This window comes from Coenobita brevimanus, chromosome 106 (genome assembly GCF_032717465.1).
Source record: "Coenobita brevimanus isolate Jiangsu-jjx chromosome 106, ASM3271746v2, whole genome shotgun sequence".
In the NCBI taxonomy this organism is placed as follows: domain Eukaryota; kingdom Metazoa; phylum Arthropoda; class Malacostraca; order Decapoda; family Coenobitidae; genus Coenobita; species Coenobita brevimanus.
This window is the reverse complement of record NC_137059.1, coordinates 5228183-5249691: the sequence shown is the minus strand read 5'-3', so window position 1 is coordinate 5249691 and position 21509 is coordinate 5228183. Positions and strand designations below refer to the sequence as shown.

General features: G+C 42.4%; 1 protein-coding gene across 1 annotated transcript in view; it reads right to left on the bottom strand.

Moving 5' to 3' along the window:
- Positions 1-1412: 1412 nt before the first annotated feature.
- LOC145416423 (meiotic nuclear division protein 1 homolog) overlaps positions 1413-21509 on the bottom strand; it is a 43296-nt gene continuing 23199 nt past the window's right edge. The window contains exons 3-7 of the mRNA XM_080285371.1: positions 17509-17609; positions 12014-12150; positions 10163-10268; positions 7105-7251; positions 1413-1688 (exon numbers count right to left, since the gene is read on the bottom strand). Coding sequence (XP_080141497.1) covers positions 1554-1688; positions 7105-7251; positions 10163-10268; positions 12014-12150; positions 17509-17598 — 615 coding nt within the window. The 5' untranslated portion in view covers positions 17599-17609 and the 3' untranslated portion in view covers positions 1413-1553. The remainder of the gene's footprint in view (positions 1689-7104; positions 7252-10162; positions 10269-12013; positions 12151-17508; positions 17610-21509) is intronic.

Sequence of the window (21509 nt, the reverse complement as noted above, 5' to 3'; positions counted from 1 at the left end):
AATAACTCAAACTAGCAGAAGTTAAACCACAAAGTTGGGGATGACTGTACAGCAAGAATGAAACAGTAAAAGATGTCATTGGACTGAAGGTGTAAAACTTTGTATCCTAAAATGCATGATCACTTTTATGCTAATGTTTATGCTTAGTCCCTTCAGTCCCACGATGTATTTCACTATTTTTTTCTTGTTGACTCCCTATGACTTAACTTAGGAAATGCTTCTCTTATTGATGGGATTGTTGTAGTAGTAATTGCAAGTCCAGGCTCAACTGAATGTAAACCAGGTAAACTACAGGCCAAGACTCTTCTTTCCCAGTCTACCATCTTCCTTATGGGGGATAGGAAGGGAGATGAAGAACATTTGTATAACCAGGCAGCTCCTCTACACATTCTGAAGAGGTTAATGAAAGCCATTTCTAACCCCCCAGTTCAAAAAGTCTCTCTAGACCCAAATATTATAATTTGAGAATGGCAGAGATAAAATATAAAAGATTTCATCACAGTGAAGGCATCAAGGAGCAACAAGAAAAAAAACACATAAGCAGAATACATTAATTACTTTTAAGGTACAAACAAACATAATTCTCTTGCCTTATGACAAAGTAATCTATTGAAGAACTCATTACATTCAACAAAATAAGTCATACTTCACTTCCTTAAGTTCAGCTACCAAAATAAATTCATAATAACTAGTCCTTTATAAGAAACAATGTTTATTATTACCCCATGCCTTGATGAACTAATGCTCTGTTTCATTCTCGAATTTATTCACTGAATGTGGAGAGAATGGAGAATGAAAGACTGACTAAGAGGGTGTATGTAGGTGAGGTGGAGGGAGGGAGAGGGAGGGGTAGACCGAGGATGAGGTGGAGGGATGGAGTTGAGAGGTATATGAGGGAGGGGGGGGTGAGTTGGGGGGAGGGGAGTCAAATGGTGGGTGACAGAGTGACTTGGAGGCGTTTTGTCTGCGGGCACCCTTTGCGGGATTAGGGCGTCGGGCTATAGATAGATAGATAGAATAATCAAGGCTTAACAAATTTTACTGCTACATTAACCCAGTAATCCCTTCAGTCTGATAAAAACTTCTGCCATTTCATTTTGCAACATACAGAGTACTTTATTCTGCCTGGGAGAGATTTTCTTAGCTCATTGGGTTAGATACAGCCTTCTTCCAGTACAAGAGGGCTTTGTAATCTGAATTAATATAATTTTGTTGTGGCAAAAATAACTGAAAAAGACATCACCAGATTAAAGAGGTTAATTAAACTACAAGCACAATGTTTCCTGTAAAGGTATATACAAAAATATATTCTCAGATTATATCATACATGTAACCACTTCAGCCCAATGATACCTATTTCATATTAATCAGACCCCCATCAAATGATTTTACAGTAGTGTATTTGGCTTTAATGGAGAGGTCCAATAGTGATAGGGATACTGAAAGCTCTCTCATCTCTCCAGTTCAAAAAGGCTCCAAAGCTGAATAAAATAATTTAGAAGTACCAAGAATAAAATTTAAAATATAGCCTCAATGTTCCAATGCCTACTAAACTATATATAATCTAATTCTTCAGGAATACTGAACTGCTTATTCAGTACCTCCTCTTCAATGTAAAACTTGTTCTTGCACCAGCTCTTTATAGAAAACACATTGTCAGTCCAGCGATTGGCAGCCTGTTGGGCAACCTGTACAATGTAATAAAAAGAAATCTTAAATAACAACAAAAATATATGAGAAAGACTCACAAAAATGTAATGTAAGAGACAAGTTTCACACCAGAAGGTATATAATTACAATATCTTTATATTGCCGAGATTGGAGATTTCAACATAAATGAATAGTATGTATATAAAAAAAAAAAAGTACAACAACCATAAGGTGTCTGAAATGCCAGAGGTGACAAACAGATTGGGTACCAAACAGTTTTGTGAAAGTGAGATCAAGGGTAATGTTTGCAAAGGCTGACTTATGTGGTATGGAAGAGAAGTAGTGCAGTACACTAGTGAGAGAGAAAGAAGAGGAAGAGGAGTACTTGAGAAAGTGACAGAGGTACATGAGGATAAAGTGCCCTGGAAGCAATTTAGTTAGGGTCATACCCTATCTGGGAATACCCAGAGGGAAGCACAACATCAGCAATAATGATGATGATAATGATACATTATTGGTTTAAGAAAAAATATCCTAAGGTGAAGAATATCATCTATCAGTAAAAAGAAAACAGATATGAAGTGAGTGAGAGAGAGGAAGAAAAATACAATTTTCACTGAACTATTACATAAAGCACTGTTAGTCCTCAGTATATGCTGCCATTTTTCTTTTTTACCTTTTTTGTTACTAAATTTCCTAGTAAACTACAGAAATATTGCCACTTAAAGCTTTAATGTTACCTATAAAGCTCATCTGCCAGTTCTCCCAATTAACAGCTGATGATGAGCCTACACATGATGGTGCTGTGCATCCTGGGTGGAGAAGTGTAGCATCCAACCCAAAGTTAAACCTCTTCCTATATCCCTGCACCTCGTCATGGGAAGGACCGTGGTCCAACCCTGATGACACAATGTCTACCAAGAGGAGGTGCTGCATCCCTACACAGTTTATGCACTATGCTTTACCTGCACACAGCCCTACAGAAGCAAATGCTTACTTGTGGTCAACAGGTGTGCTTGGCCAAACAGATTAGGGTTAAACAATAATAAGAACAGCACCAAAAGTATGGGGAAAAGTTGCGATATTTGGGAATACATTACCAGCTTATCAAGGGAGGTGCTGGCTGAGTGGCTACAGGTCTGTAATGACAGAGTCTGATTCCTGGCTGGGGCCAGGATTAGTCTGATTAATGGAATTTCACTAAAACAGACTTTACTTATCTTCCACAAGAGCCATCGACAAGTCATAAAAACATCTCTGCATGAGACAGTCCTAGTATGTATTGAAAATCGACAGTGGGTATTAGTGCCAAAGTGGTGACATGTAAAAAAGGAGTGTGGCATATGGGAGGCCTGCTGGGCCTATGGCTAAAACTATGCCCAGAGTTGAATCCCCCCCTTTTCTCCCCCCCTCCCCCCCAAAAAAGTGAAAAATCTATCTACCTATCTATAGCCCGACGCCCTAATCTCACAAAGGGTGGCTGCAGACAAAATGCCTCCAAGTCGCTCTGTCACCCACCATTTGACTGCCCTCCCTCGAACCCACTCCCCCCTCCCTCATATACTGTACCTCTCAACTCCATCCCTCCACCTCATCCTCGGTCTACCCCTCCCTCTCCCTCCCTCCACCTCACCTACATACACCCTCTTGGTCAGTCTTTCATTCCCCATTCTCTCCACATGTCCAAACCACCTCAGTGTATTTCTCTTTATCTTCTCAACCACATCCACATCTACCCCACAACGTTCCTTCACTTCTTCATCGTCAACCTGTCCCTCCATGTCACTCCACATGCTCCTCTCATGTAATTCATTTCCATTGCTCTCACTCTTAACTTGTTCCCCTCTAGCAAGGTCCACACCTCGCTTCCATACGTCAGGGTAGGGATCACAATACTATCATGCAGTGACTTCTTAACTTCCCTCACCTCCCTATTTCTCATCACCGCTTTCAGTGAACCAACAACCTTCCTTCCCTGCTGTACCCTTTCAAGCACTTCATCCCCAAAACTTCCATCCTTACTCATCACACTACCCAAGTACTTGAATGCATTCACATTCTCCATATCCTCACCATCCAACCTCATTGTGCAGTCTGTGACTTCATTCCTCTCAAACACCATAACTTTACTCTTGTTTACATTAACTTTTAGATTCCTTTTCCTACACACTGTCCCAAATTCATTCACCAAACATTGGAATTCCCATTCATCTTCACTCAACAATACTGTATCATCAGCAAACAGCAACACTGGAATCTTCCACACCTCACCCTCATTTAAGCCACCCCCACATCAACTGCCGTAACTTGCACCTCCTTTACAACCCCATCCATGAATATTGTATATTAAACAGCCATGAAGACATCACACATCCCTATTTCAGTCCCACATTTAGATCAAAGAACTCACTCAGCTCATCATCCGCTCGCACTGTAGCCCTAGCTCCCTCGTACATATTCTTCACAGCACTCAACAATTTCCCATCTACTCCATACATTCTTAATACCTTCCACGTACCTAGCCTATCTACTCTGTCATATACTTTCTCCAAGTTCATGAAGATAGCATACACTTTCTTTCCCTTCTCTAGATACTTCTCCACTAAACATCTTAGAATAAATATCTGATCTACACACCTTTTTCCCTTCCTGAATTCCCCTTGTTCTTCTCCAACTAGCTCCTCTGTTGTATGCCTAACCCTATGAATAATGTAACTAAGAATACTAAAACTAAGAAGTGGGAAAAAAAAAAAAAAATGGTGTTGATAAGTCAGTTGGCAGTCTAAAAGGAGACGGACACTAAGCCAAAGGAATGAGCCATATTTCAGTATGAGAATGAAATGAAAAATGAGTTAACCCCTTCAGTCCAATGATATATTCTATATCATATATCATGCTTTGGTCATAAATGAATCTGACTTGAGATTTTTTGGGAGAACACCCTGTACAGTACAGTATTTACAACTAACATATAATGCACATGATGTATTCATACACAAAATTAATTACAATATACAACATAGCTTCAGTGACATTTGTATATTCCTAGAATGGATTCTTACCCAAAAGTGAGCCATAACATTGCACACTTATAAGTTAAGACTAAGCTGAAACTGCTGACATAAAGTGAGTTACACAACCTCATAAATGAGCCTCACACTCCACTTTTAAAAATTTTTCACTGGATGTGTAGCACATCCTTGAATGACAGGTTGGATGGGGGGTTAGGATTGTGAATGAAGAGTTGAGAGGAAGGATGGGCCTTGAATGTGAGTGTTGTGATTAGAAGGGGTAGACTGAAATGGTTTGGGTATGTGGAGAGGATGGAGGTCCAGATGACATCTGGGTGTGGAGGGTGAGAGGTGTGAACACTGAGGGTAGGGTTGCAAAAGACAGATCGAAAAGGACCTGGTACAAGGTTAAAGGCTGTAACCTCATGGAGAGAGGACTGAATAGAGATGCTGTTAGAAACTACACAGTGAGGAGAGCTTCCACCAGGCGACCAAAGGTGACACATACAAGTATGTCGGGGCACAAATTGAAACAGTTTGCTACTACTGAGCCTTACAAACCACATACTGTACATGGTTTATCACACAATGTTCATTGTTATATTTTAAAGTTTCTGGTGATAATGGAGTTTGTTGATGATAATTCATGTAGATGAAGTTTATGTACTGTAAATTACTGTACTTCATAAACTTATTAGTATTATTACCATAATTATTATTATTAAAATAATTACTATTGTATTTTTGTTGGTGGTAGGTGGGGGCACTCACCATCTACTCACTCGATGCAGTGCTGCTCTCGGGTGACTGCCCTTTCCTCTCTTCCTTCCTTCTTTCCTTCCTTCCTCTTCTGTCTCTCTTTCCTTCATTCTTTCCTCTTCCTTCTGTCCACAGGCAACTCTGCACTTAGTGACAAGCCAAATGGTTTCCTATACACCAGGAAACCATTTACAGTAAAACCTCACTATAACAGACTACTTGGGACCCACGCCATTCCGAAAAAAGTGAAATTCCGATACATGCGGCATTCAGACTTCCCCTTGCTAACCTGGACTTTTTCCGATATATAAGAATTTAGCCCGGTGGCTACTCAATTCCAATAAAAGCAAATTCTGGTCTACTGAAGTCCGTTACATCAAGGTTTTACTGTACTGCACTGGATGGGTAACCATATAACCAATTTATGGTGCCTGGTGGTTTAGTGGGTAATTATGTAGCTCCAATTGGATTGAGCCTGAGCAGGTTTATAACAAAGAGGTGGTTGGGGCTTATTGCTCACATAATGTCACTCAGGGATGAGTGAGGCTGGTAACTCTCATCTTAAATGTTGTGATGAACTTGCCTAACCCCAGGCTCCTACACTCCTCATGGAGCAACACAGGATCAGATGATGATGATGCTTATTATTTGTTATTATTAATATTATTAGGTTCCTATGCTCCTCAAGGGGCAACACTGGATTAGATGATGAATGAATGAAATGAATTATTATTACTTTGCAAAAATTAGATGCAGAAAGGGCTACATGAATCTTTAATCTGTGGATGTGGTATACTGGTCTTATGGGTGAAAAGGATACTTTTGCTGTGGCCTCAAGACCAAAGTCTAGCACTGTACCCTGTTACGTGCACAGTACCTCCAACTTTACATGAAACACAAACAGCCATTTCTAACTATGTACTCTCACATACTATGCTTCCCTCAGACACTCTCTCATCTGCCCTCCTCAATTCCTATTTCTCCCATCTTTTCTGTCACTTTTTATTACTCTTCTTTCCTTTTCAGGTGGTTTTACATTGCTTGACAACCCTAACGGTTTCCTGTACGCCAGAAAACCATTTACAATGCTGGGTGGTAACCATATAAATAACCCATAGCTACGTGTTCCCTATGTGTCAACAAGTGGGTTGGTGGAAGGTTAATGCCCCTCCATGTAAAAGAACTAACTCAAAGACAATCAGCCACCCCTTACATGATTATGGCATCTAGCTATAGACAGACTAAAGATAACTAATAACAAAAAATAATGTACTGAGGAACAAAGACAAAAAGAAATGTTCACATATGAAGCAACATACTGTAGACTAAATATAGACGAAGGGGAAATGACCTTAAATAACATAAATAACATAATGCAACCATACATAATAATGATCTAAATCAGGGCAGACCACTTACCTTCCCACTTCAAATACAGCAAAACTACCCCCAATGAAAGAATAAATACACATACTGACAAAATGTGAGTATCCAGAGGCAAGCTAAGTTGAACATCAGCTGGTAGCAAAAATCACCGAGTGCTAACAAACCATTTGCCAGCTTCTTCTTAGTATCAGTGTGGAGGCCAGTATCACATGCCTTATGCTAGTGTTAAATGCCACATAAGGTACTACACATGTACCATAATACATATGTTTAACAAATGATCTGAGCGTAAACTTACCAATATGCCATCTTTCATCTGTGCAAGAACTTCCGGATCACAGTCATGGTACTTCTGTATGTCCTTCGTCAGCTGGTCCCGGGTTTTCTCCAGTTGTGACAGTTGCTTCAGCATTTCTGTCCGTTCCTCACCATCCTCACGTCCCACCTGTCACATTTTTATAGAATGTGAACGGATGGAGAATGACAGACTTTTAGGAGGGCGTATGAGGTTGAGGTGGAGGGAGAGGGGGAGAATGTGAGGGAAGACCAAGGGTAAAATGAATGACAGAGGATGCAGAGGCATTGTATATGAGTAAGGTGGTTTGAGCTGGAGATAGGGTAGCCAGACAAATGAGGACAGGGTGACAATGGGGTGATTAGTTTATGGCCATCCCTTCTGGGATTATGGCATCTGGTGACAGACATAATGTGAAGTGCATCTACAATAAAAATGGAGGGTTATTATCTTTTGTGATTTTTGAGTGCCAGAGTGAATGAGAATTGGAACAGTACCATAGTTTGGCTGACAGTTGTGATGGACAGGGGATGTCTATCATAAGTACTTTCTTTCAATATAAGGTAATACAAAATTTCTATGGAGGGTGTGAGCACGACTGATGGGTAGCAACGTAGATCAGATGCACTGAATGATTCTGTGTATGTGTGGAGAACGTTATGCTATCTAAACAGAAGGTGGTCCCTATGTAACATTCCTATTCTAGTCTGGCAGGCAATTTCTCGCATGTTGCAGGGACAGCTCAGTCAGTGTTATTATGTCTACCCTGCACCATGTATTCATTTCCTGCTCTCACTGCCACATCCATGCCCACACCAGCACACTGAACAATCCCCACAACAAAAAATACTGTCACTCCAGGCAAGTTTCTAGTGGAGTGCTATTCATGAATCATCCTGTATAATACTAAAGCACCACTTTAAATAAAACGCAATTGAAGGGTGATGGAAAGAAGGAAAATGGCGAGGGTAAATATAGCAGTGACAAGAAATTTGACTATGAGAGTCCAAAGTTATCATATATTATTTTATCTTTTCTTATTTAGCTTGCAATTTACTTCATAATGTTGATATTAACCTGCCTATATAATCTGAAAATACAGCATGGCTATATAATGATATTCTGACAATGCATAGGGTTCATGATCAGTGTATTAAATATGTATCCAGGTAATATATTAAGACACTTGTTCTGCCAGTATACAGGGTGTGTGAAATGTATGGTGCTAATGGTATATTTTTTCTTTACAGGTGCTAAATGGCGTTAACACTGGATGAAAGAGCAGAGATAGCCCGTCCCAGTGGTTGTCAGGGAGGTGTATGGTAAAAATATGAGATCGCTGCCATCCTCGGGAGAGAATTATTGAGGTTTGTGCTGAAGTTGATCGCAATATCCTGAAAAGATTATAATCAAACATGATACAGCAGCTCAGAAGCATGGAGTGTCAGGATGGACTTGAGGAAAATGTATATGAGGGCAGATGTAGAATATGCAATAAAGCACACCTGTATGTTTTGTATATTTCATTGGTATAAGATTTTTCTGACACTCAGTTGTTATTCTTATTATGTTAAACTACAGACTGTTAATACCCCATTAGCTCCCAGGGTTCCTGTGTGTGGAATTGTACCACAAGGGTACTAAGAGTAGAGTCATCCACCTATCGGCTCATCAGGTCCCTACTCTGGGTTCCCTTCTTTATTAACTTTTGAAAATGCCCAGTTCCATCCTATAGGCTACTGAGGACACTGGGTGCAAATGGATTAAGGAAACTGATGGATTTGCCTGTGCTTATCCCATTAGCTCCCAGGGTTCGTGTGTGAGGGATTGTGCTGGAGAGGTACTAAGTGTACTGCCCTCCCCATATCGGCTCAAAGTCGTGGAGCTCATCGGGTCCCTACCCCCGGGCTCCCTTCTTTAACTTTTGAAAATGCCCAGTTCCACCCTACACTGAGAACACTGCACGCAAATTGGTTAATACCAGAGATAACCAAGATAGCTGTGAACAGAGAGCTAGACTGATGCGAACAGGAAGAGAGTATGTTTTAACCATACTGTGTGTGTGTGTGTGTGTGTGTGTGTGTGTGTGTGTGTGTGTGTGCGTGCGTTTGTGCATGTGTCCCCTAGAAATGTGGTATGAGACAGTAATGAGCTAGCCTTGCTTGTGTTTATGCATAGGTCATGACTTCCCCCTCTTGTTCACCCATTTGTTACAGGCAGCTTAAAGAGTTAGTCTATGGGATAGAGTGTAGGGGGAATGTCTGGTATTCAAGACATTTGTATAGCCCAAAACAAAAGTTTGTAACCTCTGCATGGCCCAGCAATAATATTATAATCCCTTTACGACAACACCCATGTATTATTCAATGAACCTCACAGACTTCAGAGCAAGAGACAAATTGAGAGTTTCATGGATGTTGCCATCATGTGATCACCCTAGTACTGTGAAGGGACTAGGCCAAGAAAGATACAAACTTTTTTTCTTTTCTTTTTTAAGCTGTACATTGCTGCATATACTCCCAATAACGACAAAGAAATAAGAACTATCTTCTGGTATTTACCTGTCAACTAAGATAGTAACAAATAATGCTGTCTCTGCAGCCACTTGCTAAATCAAAGAATCCAGTCAACCAGGCAAATCTAACACAGCTGCATGACAACATATGACATAAACATTCACTACAGCGGTGAAGCTTAAACAATGCACATAAGACTGGAAGAATGTTACTTTATTAAAGCTGTAACACCAGGAAACCATTTACTATGCTGGGTGGTAACCATATAACAAAATTATGGCACCTGGTGGTTCAGTGGGTAATTAACGCACTCCAATCGGATTGACCCTGCGTAGATTTACATGCAAGGGGTGGTTGGGTTTATTGCTCACGTAAATGCCACTCAGGGATGAGTAAGGCTGGTCACTCTCATCTTAAATGTCAGGACCAATTTATCTAGCCCCAGGTTCCTACACTCCTCATGGGGCAACATAGGATTGGATGATGGATGGATGGATGGACTAACATTACTTAGTATACTGTATCTTAAAAGAGCATTTCCATACCTTTGCCTGCTCCAGTTTTTCTTGTGAGATCTTCAATTTCTTGCTCATGTCCTGGAGTCGGCCATTCAAGTCCTCTAACCTTCTCTTGCGGATGTTGATGGCTTTACTGGGGGAGGGGGGTGGGGGGAGAGGCTGCTGTGAGTTACACTGTCATTACTGTACCAAGACTTAAACCTAAGACTCTCAGACGAGAGCCAGGCAGCTTACCTCTGTATAACCAGGTGAAAGTTGTCTCACCTTGTCACATGCTCGTAACTAAAGTACCCTTGCCACCAGCTGTGGGTTTAAAGGAAAGAGACAACCTCCTGGCACTCGAGCAAGTAAAAGCTTCTGCTCATACCCAAAGCACATCCAGCATATCGATATGATGAAAGAAACCTGTACTGAAATGACGTAGGTAAAATCAACTTACTATATTGCCACTGCTGGGAACTGAACCCAAGACTCTCAGATGAAAACCAGGCAGCAACACAGATGACTGATATTTCATGTGTCATTACTGGTTTCTTTCAACACAATCTGCTACATTATTCCTATTAGTATCCTGATGTACAGTACAGAAAAAAGAATAGCTAAATAACTTACAGTAATGACAAAAATCATCAGAATATCTACTGTAATTAATGTGGTGGTCTGGTTGCAGAGCACACAGGTCACAAAGAGATGTGGCTTATGCACTACAGTTCAAACCCTAGAGGTGGCTAGAGGTTTTTCTATCTTGTAAAATGCTGACAGGGGCATCAGCCAGTCTCCTGCTCTTAATGATCTCAACAATGGGAACCTAGCCTTAGGCCGCTGTACTCCAAAGAGGCTAATATGGGACTAGCTGTTACTAGTACCATAATACAACATAACAAATTATAACCACTGGAAACCACTGCAGTTTCATTGTAGGTAGGTACAAAATTAGTAATAGGTGGGGGCACCAGAAATCCACTCACTCAATGAAGTGCTGCCTTCATGTGACTCCACACTGAGTGACAAGCCAAATGGTTTCCTGTAAATTAGAAAACCATTATTATGTTGGATGGTAACCATACAACCAAATAATGCCTGGTGGTCTGGCGGGTTAAGGTACCCCACCTGGATAGGACACATGAGGGCTTACATCTGAAGGATGGCTGGGGTTTATTGCTCACACAATGCCACTCAGGGGAAATGAGGCTGGTCTCCCTTGCCTTAAATATCCAGAATGAGTAGCCCAGCCTATACAAACTAGCTTACACTGCACTCTATGTCTCTTTCAAAACATTATTACTACTAAATGGCAATGTTGCAATGGGTTTCCCTCCAAAACCTGGCTGGCCCTCTAGTGCTGCTGTGGCTCTCTGACACACTGTACTGCTTCGCCACTAGAACACACGGGATTATTATCAGCCACTGCAGCACCAGGTTCTTCAACATCTCCCAGGTCTTGACCATGGCCTTCCTTAGGGACTTGGGGCTGTTTGGCCAGATTGCCTAAGAAACAACTACTACTACATCTCCTCACTGCTAAGTGCAACTTACCAAGTTCTGAGGTTTACATTACTGTACTGTACACGTGACTGTTGGATTTTGCTAAGGCACCGATGAAAGTGTATTGGAAAGAAAAGTTGATTTGGCATGTCACTCAGTGTAGAGTCACCCATTGGCACAAGGAAGAGGAAAGAATGAAGGAAAGAATGACAGAAGAGGAAGTGTAAAGTCACCCATTGGCAGAAGGAAGAGGAAAGAATGAAGGAAAGAAAAATGGAAGAGGAAGGAAGAGAGGAAAGGGTAGACACCCAAAGCAGCACTACACTAAGTGAGTGGATGGTGAGTGCCCCCACCTACGAATAGAAAATTACAGTATCATTATTTATTTTTTACCTTGGAAAAGCCCAGAAATAGACCGAAGTTCCAATCTTCTCTGAGTCCACCATACCATCATCTACCAGTGACTGCACCACATCCTTCACTGCCTGAGAGATAACTCCCTTCTCCTTGGGACCCATCTTCTCTAACTCCTGAGAAGCATATGAAAAAATTTATTACCCAAGCACTAATTCCTGAATGAACAGCCTACAGCATCCAATGGCCTCCTACTGTGCAAGTAGTAACCTAATGGCATCCTTGTCATTTGCAGCACACAAAGACCATTTGCCATCAATTAAATAAGTTTTGTATATGAATGGGAAGCCAGCAGACAGTGATGAGATATGTACATGGATAATTAAGTGTAGTGCTGAGAATATAATTAAATATTTGTTGGAAATATGCCAAAAAGCTTGGGGGATTGGAGTTGTACCAGTAGAGTGAAGGAAAGCTGTAACTATTCATTTGAACAAAGCTAAAAGTGGTTGACATGAGTGCAAAAATTATTACAGGAAAAGCCAGATAAGTGTTATGGGAGATTTCATCATCATCATCCAGACCTCCTTTCCCACCCAAGGGCAGGGTGAGGAGTAGCAATGTCCAGACAGCACAAACTTACCCAATCCAAATAGGCCACACTTCCATTCACTCATCATTCAAATCCCCGGAATCCTGGCTCCACCGGATACACCAAAAACATTCACCACATTCTGCAGCTTCACACAGCGTATCCGATTGAGTCAATCCGGATGCTGGCATGCTCACAAGGGGTGCCAAAATCCCTGATCATGCAGTGCTCCTCACAAAATTCATCCAGCCAGCTCGATCTCTTGTCAGTTCCCTAGCCTCACCGACTTCCAATCCTCTCTTCCTTACACACTCATCCACCATATCTCTCCACCTTCTCCTTGGCCTACCTCGCCTCCTCCCTCCTTCAAATTTGCTCAGGTATACCTTTCTTACCACTATATTGTTATCCATTCTTTCCACATGACCATACCATCTCAGGACACTCTCTTCAATTCTGGTGTCCACCGACTTCCTCACTCCACACCTTTCACGAATCACATTATTTCATATCCTATCCATCCTCTGTACTCCACATACATTCCTCAGCAGTCCCATCTCCACTACTCTTACTCTTGACTTTTCATTTTCATGCCACACCATAGTCTCACACCCATATGTTAGAGTTGGCACTAACACTCCCTCATGCAAGCCTCGTGCAGGTGCAACACTCAAGCCTGTTTCTTATCAAGGCCTTCATTGCACCAGCCACTTTTCTTCCTTATGTCACTCTACTTTCAACTTCTTTTGCACATTTTCCTCTCTTTTCTATCACTGTATCCAAGTATTTGAACTCTCTCACCAATTCCAGTCTCTCTCCATTCACTGTGACATCACATTGGGAGTCACCTTCTCTCTCAGTAACCATCACTTTGCTCTTCTCTACATTTACTCTCACGGCTCAATGCTCACAGACATCAGCAAAACTCTGCACTAGCCTACTGAGTTCTTGTCTGGTACTTGCATGCAGTACTGCATCATCAGCATACAACAAATTTGAGATATTCCATCTATCACCATTCATTACTAGCACCATCCCTCTCTCCATTACTTGTGTTTTTACTTCTCTTATCACTCCATCCATATATATGTTGAACAACCAAGGGGACATCACACAACCTTGTCGCACGCCCACACCGATTGTGAATCACTCACTCAGATGCCCATTAACCCTTACACACGCTTCGCTACCATCATATAAACCTTGACAGCACCTAACAGCTTACCGTCTACACCATACATGTGCAAGACTTTCCACAATCCTTCTCTGTCTACTTTGTCATATGCTTTTTCCAGATCCATGAATGCCATAAACACCTTATGGTCCTTCTCACAAGCCTTCTCTGCTACCTGTCTCACTGCAAATACTTGATCCACACATCCTCTGCCACTCCTAATGCCACCCTGTTCATCACTCACTAGGACTTCTGATATCTCTCTTATTTTCTCTATAATAATTCTTCCATATACCTTCCCTACCACATTCAATAAACTTATGCCACGATAATTCTTGCACTCACTTCGCTCACCTTTATTTTTGTGCAGGGATACAATCACAGCCTTTTTCCACTATGCAGGCACAGTTTCACTCATCCATGCCTTCTTACATATCTCCAACAAGCACTTCATTCCACTCTCTCCACAACACTTAAGCATCTCTGCATACACCTCATTAATCCCAGCTGCTTTCCCATTTTTCAGCCGTTTCACAGCGCTCTTCACCTGTGCAAGTGTCATGTCTCCTGGCACTGCATTTCTTCTCTGCACACCCCCAAAACCAATCATGTTTACAGCTGCTCTGCTCTCTGTATTCCCATTCATCAGGCTTTCAAAATATTCTTTCCATCTGGTCCTTACTTCATCTCCATGGATTAGTAACCTACCACCTGCATCCTTCATACCATCACAATTCTTTCCGCTTTCACTGCTACATTTCCACACCTCTTTCCAGAATAACTTCCTATTTTCAGAGTAGTTCACATTCATTTTTCTTTCCAAATCATAATTTACCTCCTCCTTTTTCCTCTTCACTAGTCTCTTTATGCACTTCTTGCTCTAAGTTCTTATTTCAACTGAACCCCTATCCTGTAACCACTTTAGCCACTTCTTCCTCTTTTCCTCCACTGCTCACTCAACCTCCTCATCCCACCATGCCGTACCCTTCTTCTTTGTTGATACTCTTGCCACACCACACACCACTTCAGCATTCCTAACTAAGCAATCCCTATATGCATTACACGGGCTGCCCAGATTCATTTCATTCCAGTTCACTGATTCTAACCCGTCCTCTACTTTGGTCCTGTAATCATCTGCCATTTCCTTGATCCTCAGCTTCTCAACTTTCAGTCTTTCTCCCTGACTGCTCCTCTCTCTCCTGATCCACCTCACTCGTCTCAGCTTGATCTTGCATACCATGATCATGTGATCTGACAGACCTCCACATCGTCCTCTCACAGCCCTCGTATCAGCAACCATTCCCATCATCGACCTCTCTACGAGCACGTAATCAATCAGGGCTTCTTTCCATACGATCCCCGTTTCCTCTATACCACTTATATTTATGTGCATCTTTGTGTTTGGAATATTAATTCCAAATGCACAACCTCCTCTCCTGACATATCCTTTAATCGATTCCCATTATCATTTTCTCTTGGTACTCCATAACAACCCATTATGTCATCCTCAGGACCAGTGGGAGTTATGGAAGTTTTAGGAAAGAATATTTATGGAGGTTAGGAACACATCAGAATGTGTGGTGAAGAGGAAAAAGGAGGAGGTAATTGATGATCTAGGAAGAAATATGAATGCAAATTACCCAGAAAATGGGAAGTTATTCTGGAAAGATGTGCAGAAATGTAGAAGTGACAGCAGAAGGAAATGTGAAAGTGTGAAGGATGTAAGTGGTAGATTATAACCCATGGGGATGAAGCAAGAACCAGATGGAAAGAATACAGTATTATGAAAGCCTAATGAATGGGAATAAAGAGGGCAGAGTGGTTGTAAATATGATTGGTTTTGGGGGTGTGCAAAGAAGAAATGCAGTGCCAGGAAACGTGACACTCGCACAGGTGAAGAATGCTGTGAAGCAGCTGAAAAATGGGAAAGCAGCTGGGGTCATGAAGTGTATGCAGAGAAGATTAGGTGTAGTGGAGAGAGAGGAATGAAGTCATTGTTGTAGATATGTAAGAAGGCATGGACAAGTGAAACTGTGCCAGCAGAGTGGAAAAAGGCTGTGATTGAACCCCTGTACAAAAATAAAGGTGAGCGAAGTGAGTGCAAGAATTATCGTGACATAAATTTACTGAGTGCTGTTAGGATAGGTCTCTATCTATCTATCTATTGCCAGACGCCTCAATCCCTTTTGGGGTGGCCACAAACAAATCGCCTCCACGTCACCCTGTCCCCCGCCATTTCACTGCCCTGCTCCCAACTCACACCCCCCTCTCTCCTATGCCTCTCCACCCCATCCCTCCATCTCATCCTCGGCCTCCCCCTCCCTCTTCCCCCCTCCACCTCACTCACATACACTCTCTTCGTCAGTCTTTCACCCTCCATCCTCTCCACATGGCCAAACCACCTCAGTGTGTTCCTCATAACGCTTCCTATCACATCCACATCCACACCACAACGCTCCTTTATATCCTCATTCGTCAGCCTGTCTCTCCATGTGACTCCACAGGCTCCTCTTAAATAACTCATTTCCACTGCTCTCACTCTTGACTTGTCCTTCCAAGAATTACTGTAGCCAAGTAAGAGAGATATCAGAAATGCTAGTAGGTATATGGATGAATTACTGAAGACAAAGTACGAGGGATATCAGAAGCCCTAGTGAACGATGAACACAGTGGCTGTAGGAGTGGCAAAGGATGCGTGGATCAAATATCTGCAGTGAGACAGATGGTGGAGAAGGTTTGTGAGAAGGACTATAAGGAGTTTATGGCATTTATGGATCTGGAAAAAGCATACGACAAAGCAGACAGAGAAGGACTGTGGAAGGTTCTCCGCATGTACTGTACTGTATGGTGTTGATGGTAAGCTGCTAGGTGCTGTCGAGAGTTTTTATGATGATAATGAGGCATGTGTAAGGGTAAATGGGCATCTAAGTGAATGGTTCATGATCAATCGGGGCATGCAATTAGGTTGTGTGATGTCCCCATGGCTGTTCAATATATATATGGATTGGGTGATGAGAGAAGTAAAAATACATATAATGGGGAGAGGAATGGCACTGGTAATGAATGGTGATGGATGGAATATCTCAAATTTGGATTTAATAGAATTAATCTAACAGTTTATATTTGGTGTCAGTTTAACAATGATAAAGAGTACAGTACTTTTTCTGATATTTCTCCAATCCTTAGACTGCATGTACTTGGTGTTTCCTTTACCTGAATAAAACTGTCTGGCAGTAACCAGAACAACTATAAGCAGGGTCAGCAGCTTGGGGAAATATAGAAATTTGTAAAGTTTCAGAGTGACTGAGATTCCCCTCAGCATAATGAAATGATCAGGGAACAGCCAAAAAAAATTACCGATACCAAAATAAGTGACATCCATTGTAAACAAATAGTTTTAAATGCCAAAACCTTTACAACAAAAACAGAATTAACTTTACAAACATTTTTTTAAATGGCAGGGACATATACAGATCAATTATCAGTGCGGCACTGTAATGTCATTAACCTCTTCAATCTTATGCTGTATTTAGTGGTTTATTCTTGTTACCAACATATGATTTAATTCAGCTTAGGAGTGAGTTTTCATACAGAAGGAGTTACGTTACCTTCAACGATCCTTCCAATACAAGATATCTCACTAAATCTGAAAAATATCATGTAGATGAAAACGTGATTGAATACACCATCACACTGAAGGGGTTAACCAGTAAATATGACAATATACTACAAGAAAAAGTAAACTAATTGTATCCACATGATAAAAACCTTTAACTGAAAGAAATCTTTCTTTTCATAGAAGAGTTCCATCATCTTCTGACGTTTTTCTTCATGGCTGAGTCCTTTACGCCGTGACATCTTGGAGTACTCTGAATGAACAACTTGTGTTAGATACACTGAAACTGCAGTCATACTGTCTTCATATTATTCCAGATGCATAAGAACCAAAGTAGCTAATCACAGATTACAGACACTCACCCCAACACCCAACAGCCTAATGTACTAATTATGAATACTACATATGACCAGCAAAAAATTAAGATTACATGAACAGCAAAATTCATCCAAGTACAGCTACATATACCAAAATCCTAATTCTGTTGAACAATACCTGGTAAACAGGAAAGCAAATATTTAAGACATCACATGCTATTTCATAATTTATAGTACAAATTATCCAACATATACAGTACATGTGTAGGCCAAGCAAAGTAGGGTTGTATAATGCTTGTTTTAGAGACTGATTGTGCATGAATAACATCTAGATGGCAGCAAGTGTAGTTTTGCATTGTCATCAGTGAAGACAAGATAAGTGACACTTCATGCTAGAGCACACATCAGGAAAACATTCTGAAGATTGGAAAGGGGTGAGGGGGGGGAATCAAATGAGTCTCTCCTAAACTGAATATGTTTCGAATTAGAGGGGAAAAAAATACTGAAGTTTGTTGTTCATGCTGCAACCTCAGGCTCATCTGAACATGAACCTGGTGGACTGAAAACTGAGTCTTCCCTTCTCCTGCAGACCATTTTCCTCCTCGTTTTGAGAAGCAGAATGGGAATGAAGGGATGTTTGTATAATGATCGTAATGGTGTCACCACATGAATGCCTCCCTCCACACCACCTGATGATAAAAATACAGCATCCAGATGCAGACCATCTTTCAGGAGCAGCAATAAGTGGTGGTGTGTCGCTGGGATAACAGTGCTGAATGGCTGTAATGGAATTGTCTGATTGGTGTTTGGTGGTGATGGTGACAGGTTTGCACGTGTGGTGGTACTGGTGATCTATGGTGCTGGAAGTGATTTTTGACTATGTTGTTGTTGTTGTTGTTGTTGGTGGTGGTGGTGGTGGTGGTGGCTGGTAAGTGTGGTGGTGGTGACTGGAGTGAATGTAATAATTCTGGTGGTGGTCGTGGAAATGATGGTGTTGTTGGGTAGTAGTAGCAGTAGAAGTGGTAGATGTGGTGATGGTAGTAGTGGTGGTGCTGTATGGTGATGGAGGTGTCAAACAGTGGTGGTAATGTTACTTGATGGTTGTGGTGATGGTGGTGTCTGGTGGTGATGGTGGTGGTGGTGATGTCTGGTGGTAGGGGTAATGTCTGGTGATGGTGGTGATGCTGGGTGATGCTGCTTGGTGGTGGTGGTGGTGCTGGTGAAGGCAGTGGCTGTGGTGGCAGCAGCATCAATGGTGATGGTGGTGGTGGTGGTGGTGTTGCATGGTGCCTTTTGGTGGTGAGGATGGTGGTGTCTGATGATGATGTGTGATGGTGATGTCTGGTGGTGATAGTGGTGGTAATGGTGATGTCTGGTGGTGATAGTGATGGTAATGGGGTTGTCTGGTGGTGATAGTAGTGGTAATGGGGTTGTCTGGTGGTGATAGTGGTGGTAATGGGGTTGTCTGGTGGTGATAGTGATGGTAATGGGGTTGTCTGGTGGTGATAGTGATGGTAATGGGGTTGTCTGGTGGTGATAGTGGTGGTAATGGTGATGTCTGGTGGTGATAGTGGTGGTAATGGTGATGTCTGGTGGTGATAGTGGTGGTAATGGGGTTGTCTGGTGGTGGTAATGGTGATGTCTGGTGGTGATAGTGGTGGTAATGGTGATGTCTGGTGGTGATAGTGGTGGTAATGGGGTTGTCTGGTGGTGATAGTGGTGGTAATGGTGATGTCTGGTGGTGATAGTGGTGGTAATGGGGTTGTCTGGTGGTGATAGTGGTGGTAATGGTGATGTCTGGTGGTGATAGTGGTGGTAATGGTGATGTCTGGTGGTGATAGTGGTGGTAATGGTGATGTCTGGTGGTGATAGTGGTGGTAATGGTGATGTCTGGTGGTGATAGTGGTGGTAATGGTCTGGTGGTGATAGTGGTGGTAATGGTGATGTCTGGTGGTGATAGTGGTGGTAATGGGGTTGTCTGGTGGTGATAGTGGTGGTAATGGGGTTGTCTGGTGGTGATAGTGATGGTAATGGGGTTGTCTGGTGGTGATAGTGGTGGTAATGGTGATGTCTGGTGGTGATAGTGGTGGTAATGGTGATATTTGGTGGTGATAGTGGTGGTAATGGTGATGTCTGGTGGTGATAGTGGTGGTAATGGGGTTGTCTGGTGGTGGGAGTGGTGGTGGTGCTGTCTGGTGGTGGTGCTGTCTGGTGGTGGTGCTGTCTGTTGGTGGGAGTGGTGGTGGTACTGTCTGGTGGTGGGAGTGGTGGTGGTGCTGTCTGTTGGTGGGAGTGGTGGTGGTACTGTCTGGTGGTGGGAGTGGTGGTGGTGCTGTCTAGTGGTGGTGCTGTCTGTTGGTGGGAGTGGTGGTGGTGCTGTCTGTTGGTGGGAGTGGTGGTGGTGCTGTCTGGTGGTGGGAGTGGTGGTGGTGTTGTCTGGTGGTGGGAGTGGTGGTGGTGGTGTCTGGTGGTGGGAGTGGTAGTGGGGTTGTCTGGTGGTGGCAGTGGTGGTGAGGTTGTCTGATGGTAATGGTGGTGGTGGTGCTGTCTGGTGGTGGCAGTGGTGGTGGGGTTGTCTGATGGTAATGGTGGTGGTGGGGTTGTCTGATGGTAATGGTGGTGGTGGGGTTGTCTGGTGGTGGAGTTGTCTGATGGTAATGGTGGTGGTGGGGTTGTCTGATGGTAATGGTGGTGGTGGGGTTGTCTGGTGGTGGAGTTGTCTGATGGTAATGGTTGTTTGGTGGTGGTGGTGGTGGTAGTGTTGCCTTGTGGTGGTATGTTAGAAGTGTAATGCTGCAGGCAGTGAAACCTGGGCAATAAATGAAGAGGATATTCGTAGGCTCAAACGTACACAAATAACAATGATTTGGTGGATGTGTCGTGCGTCCTTGAATGTGAGGCCTAGGGGGGCGGGGGCTGGGTTTACGATGGAAAAGTCAGAGGAAGGATGGGACTGGAGTGGATTGGTGATGAGGAGGGGTAGACTGAGATGGTATGCGCATATAGAGTGGATGGGGGATGACAACTAGATGCAGAAAATATGAAATGTGAACGGTGGGGATTGGGTTGGGAGAGACGACCAAAAAAGACCTGGGACGAGGTCATACAATGTGACCTCAAGGATAAGGGATTGAATAGGGAGACTGCCAACGATCGAGCGGCATGGAAAGCCGCTGCATGCAAGCATGCTGGAGCCTTTATAAACGAAACGAAACGTGGTGTGTGTGTGTGTGTGTGTGTGTGTGTGTGTAACCTCCCTCTTAACGTGATGTGTATCATATGCAATCTCCACGAAAAGAAAATAGTTTCGCAGGAGATCTGTCTGCCTGTATTTCAAAACAATATTAATTCAGCTTACAGGTCTACAAATATATTTCAAAACAGATCTACAAATATATTTCAAAACTTTCCTTCAGGAACTTTAAAACTTTACAAATATTCATCATCTAGTTAGAATTATTCCAATCTCCAGCAGTAGGGACCCAGATCTGATTAGTATAAAACTCACTAAGGTAGCTAAAATATTTTGTTCCCGTGTTTTACCATTGCTATATTATCACAAATGAACGTTGATGTTATCGGAAGCCTCATTGCTAGATGGCTTTGTAGATGTTATACCGCCTCGTCCTCAGTGGTTTATTTTCCACATCACACCTTTTAATCCCTCTGGGGGTTACTGAGGCAAACTGTGTCCGCATTAGGCAGATATACATATCGCCCACGATAAATTAAGGCGTAACATGGAAAATACAATGCTTAGGAGGAAATGTTACGGAATCTCCAAAGGCACGTAGAATACGAACTACCCTAAAGGGGTTAAGGTCAAGGTGAAGTGG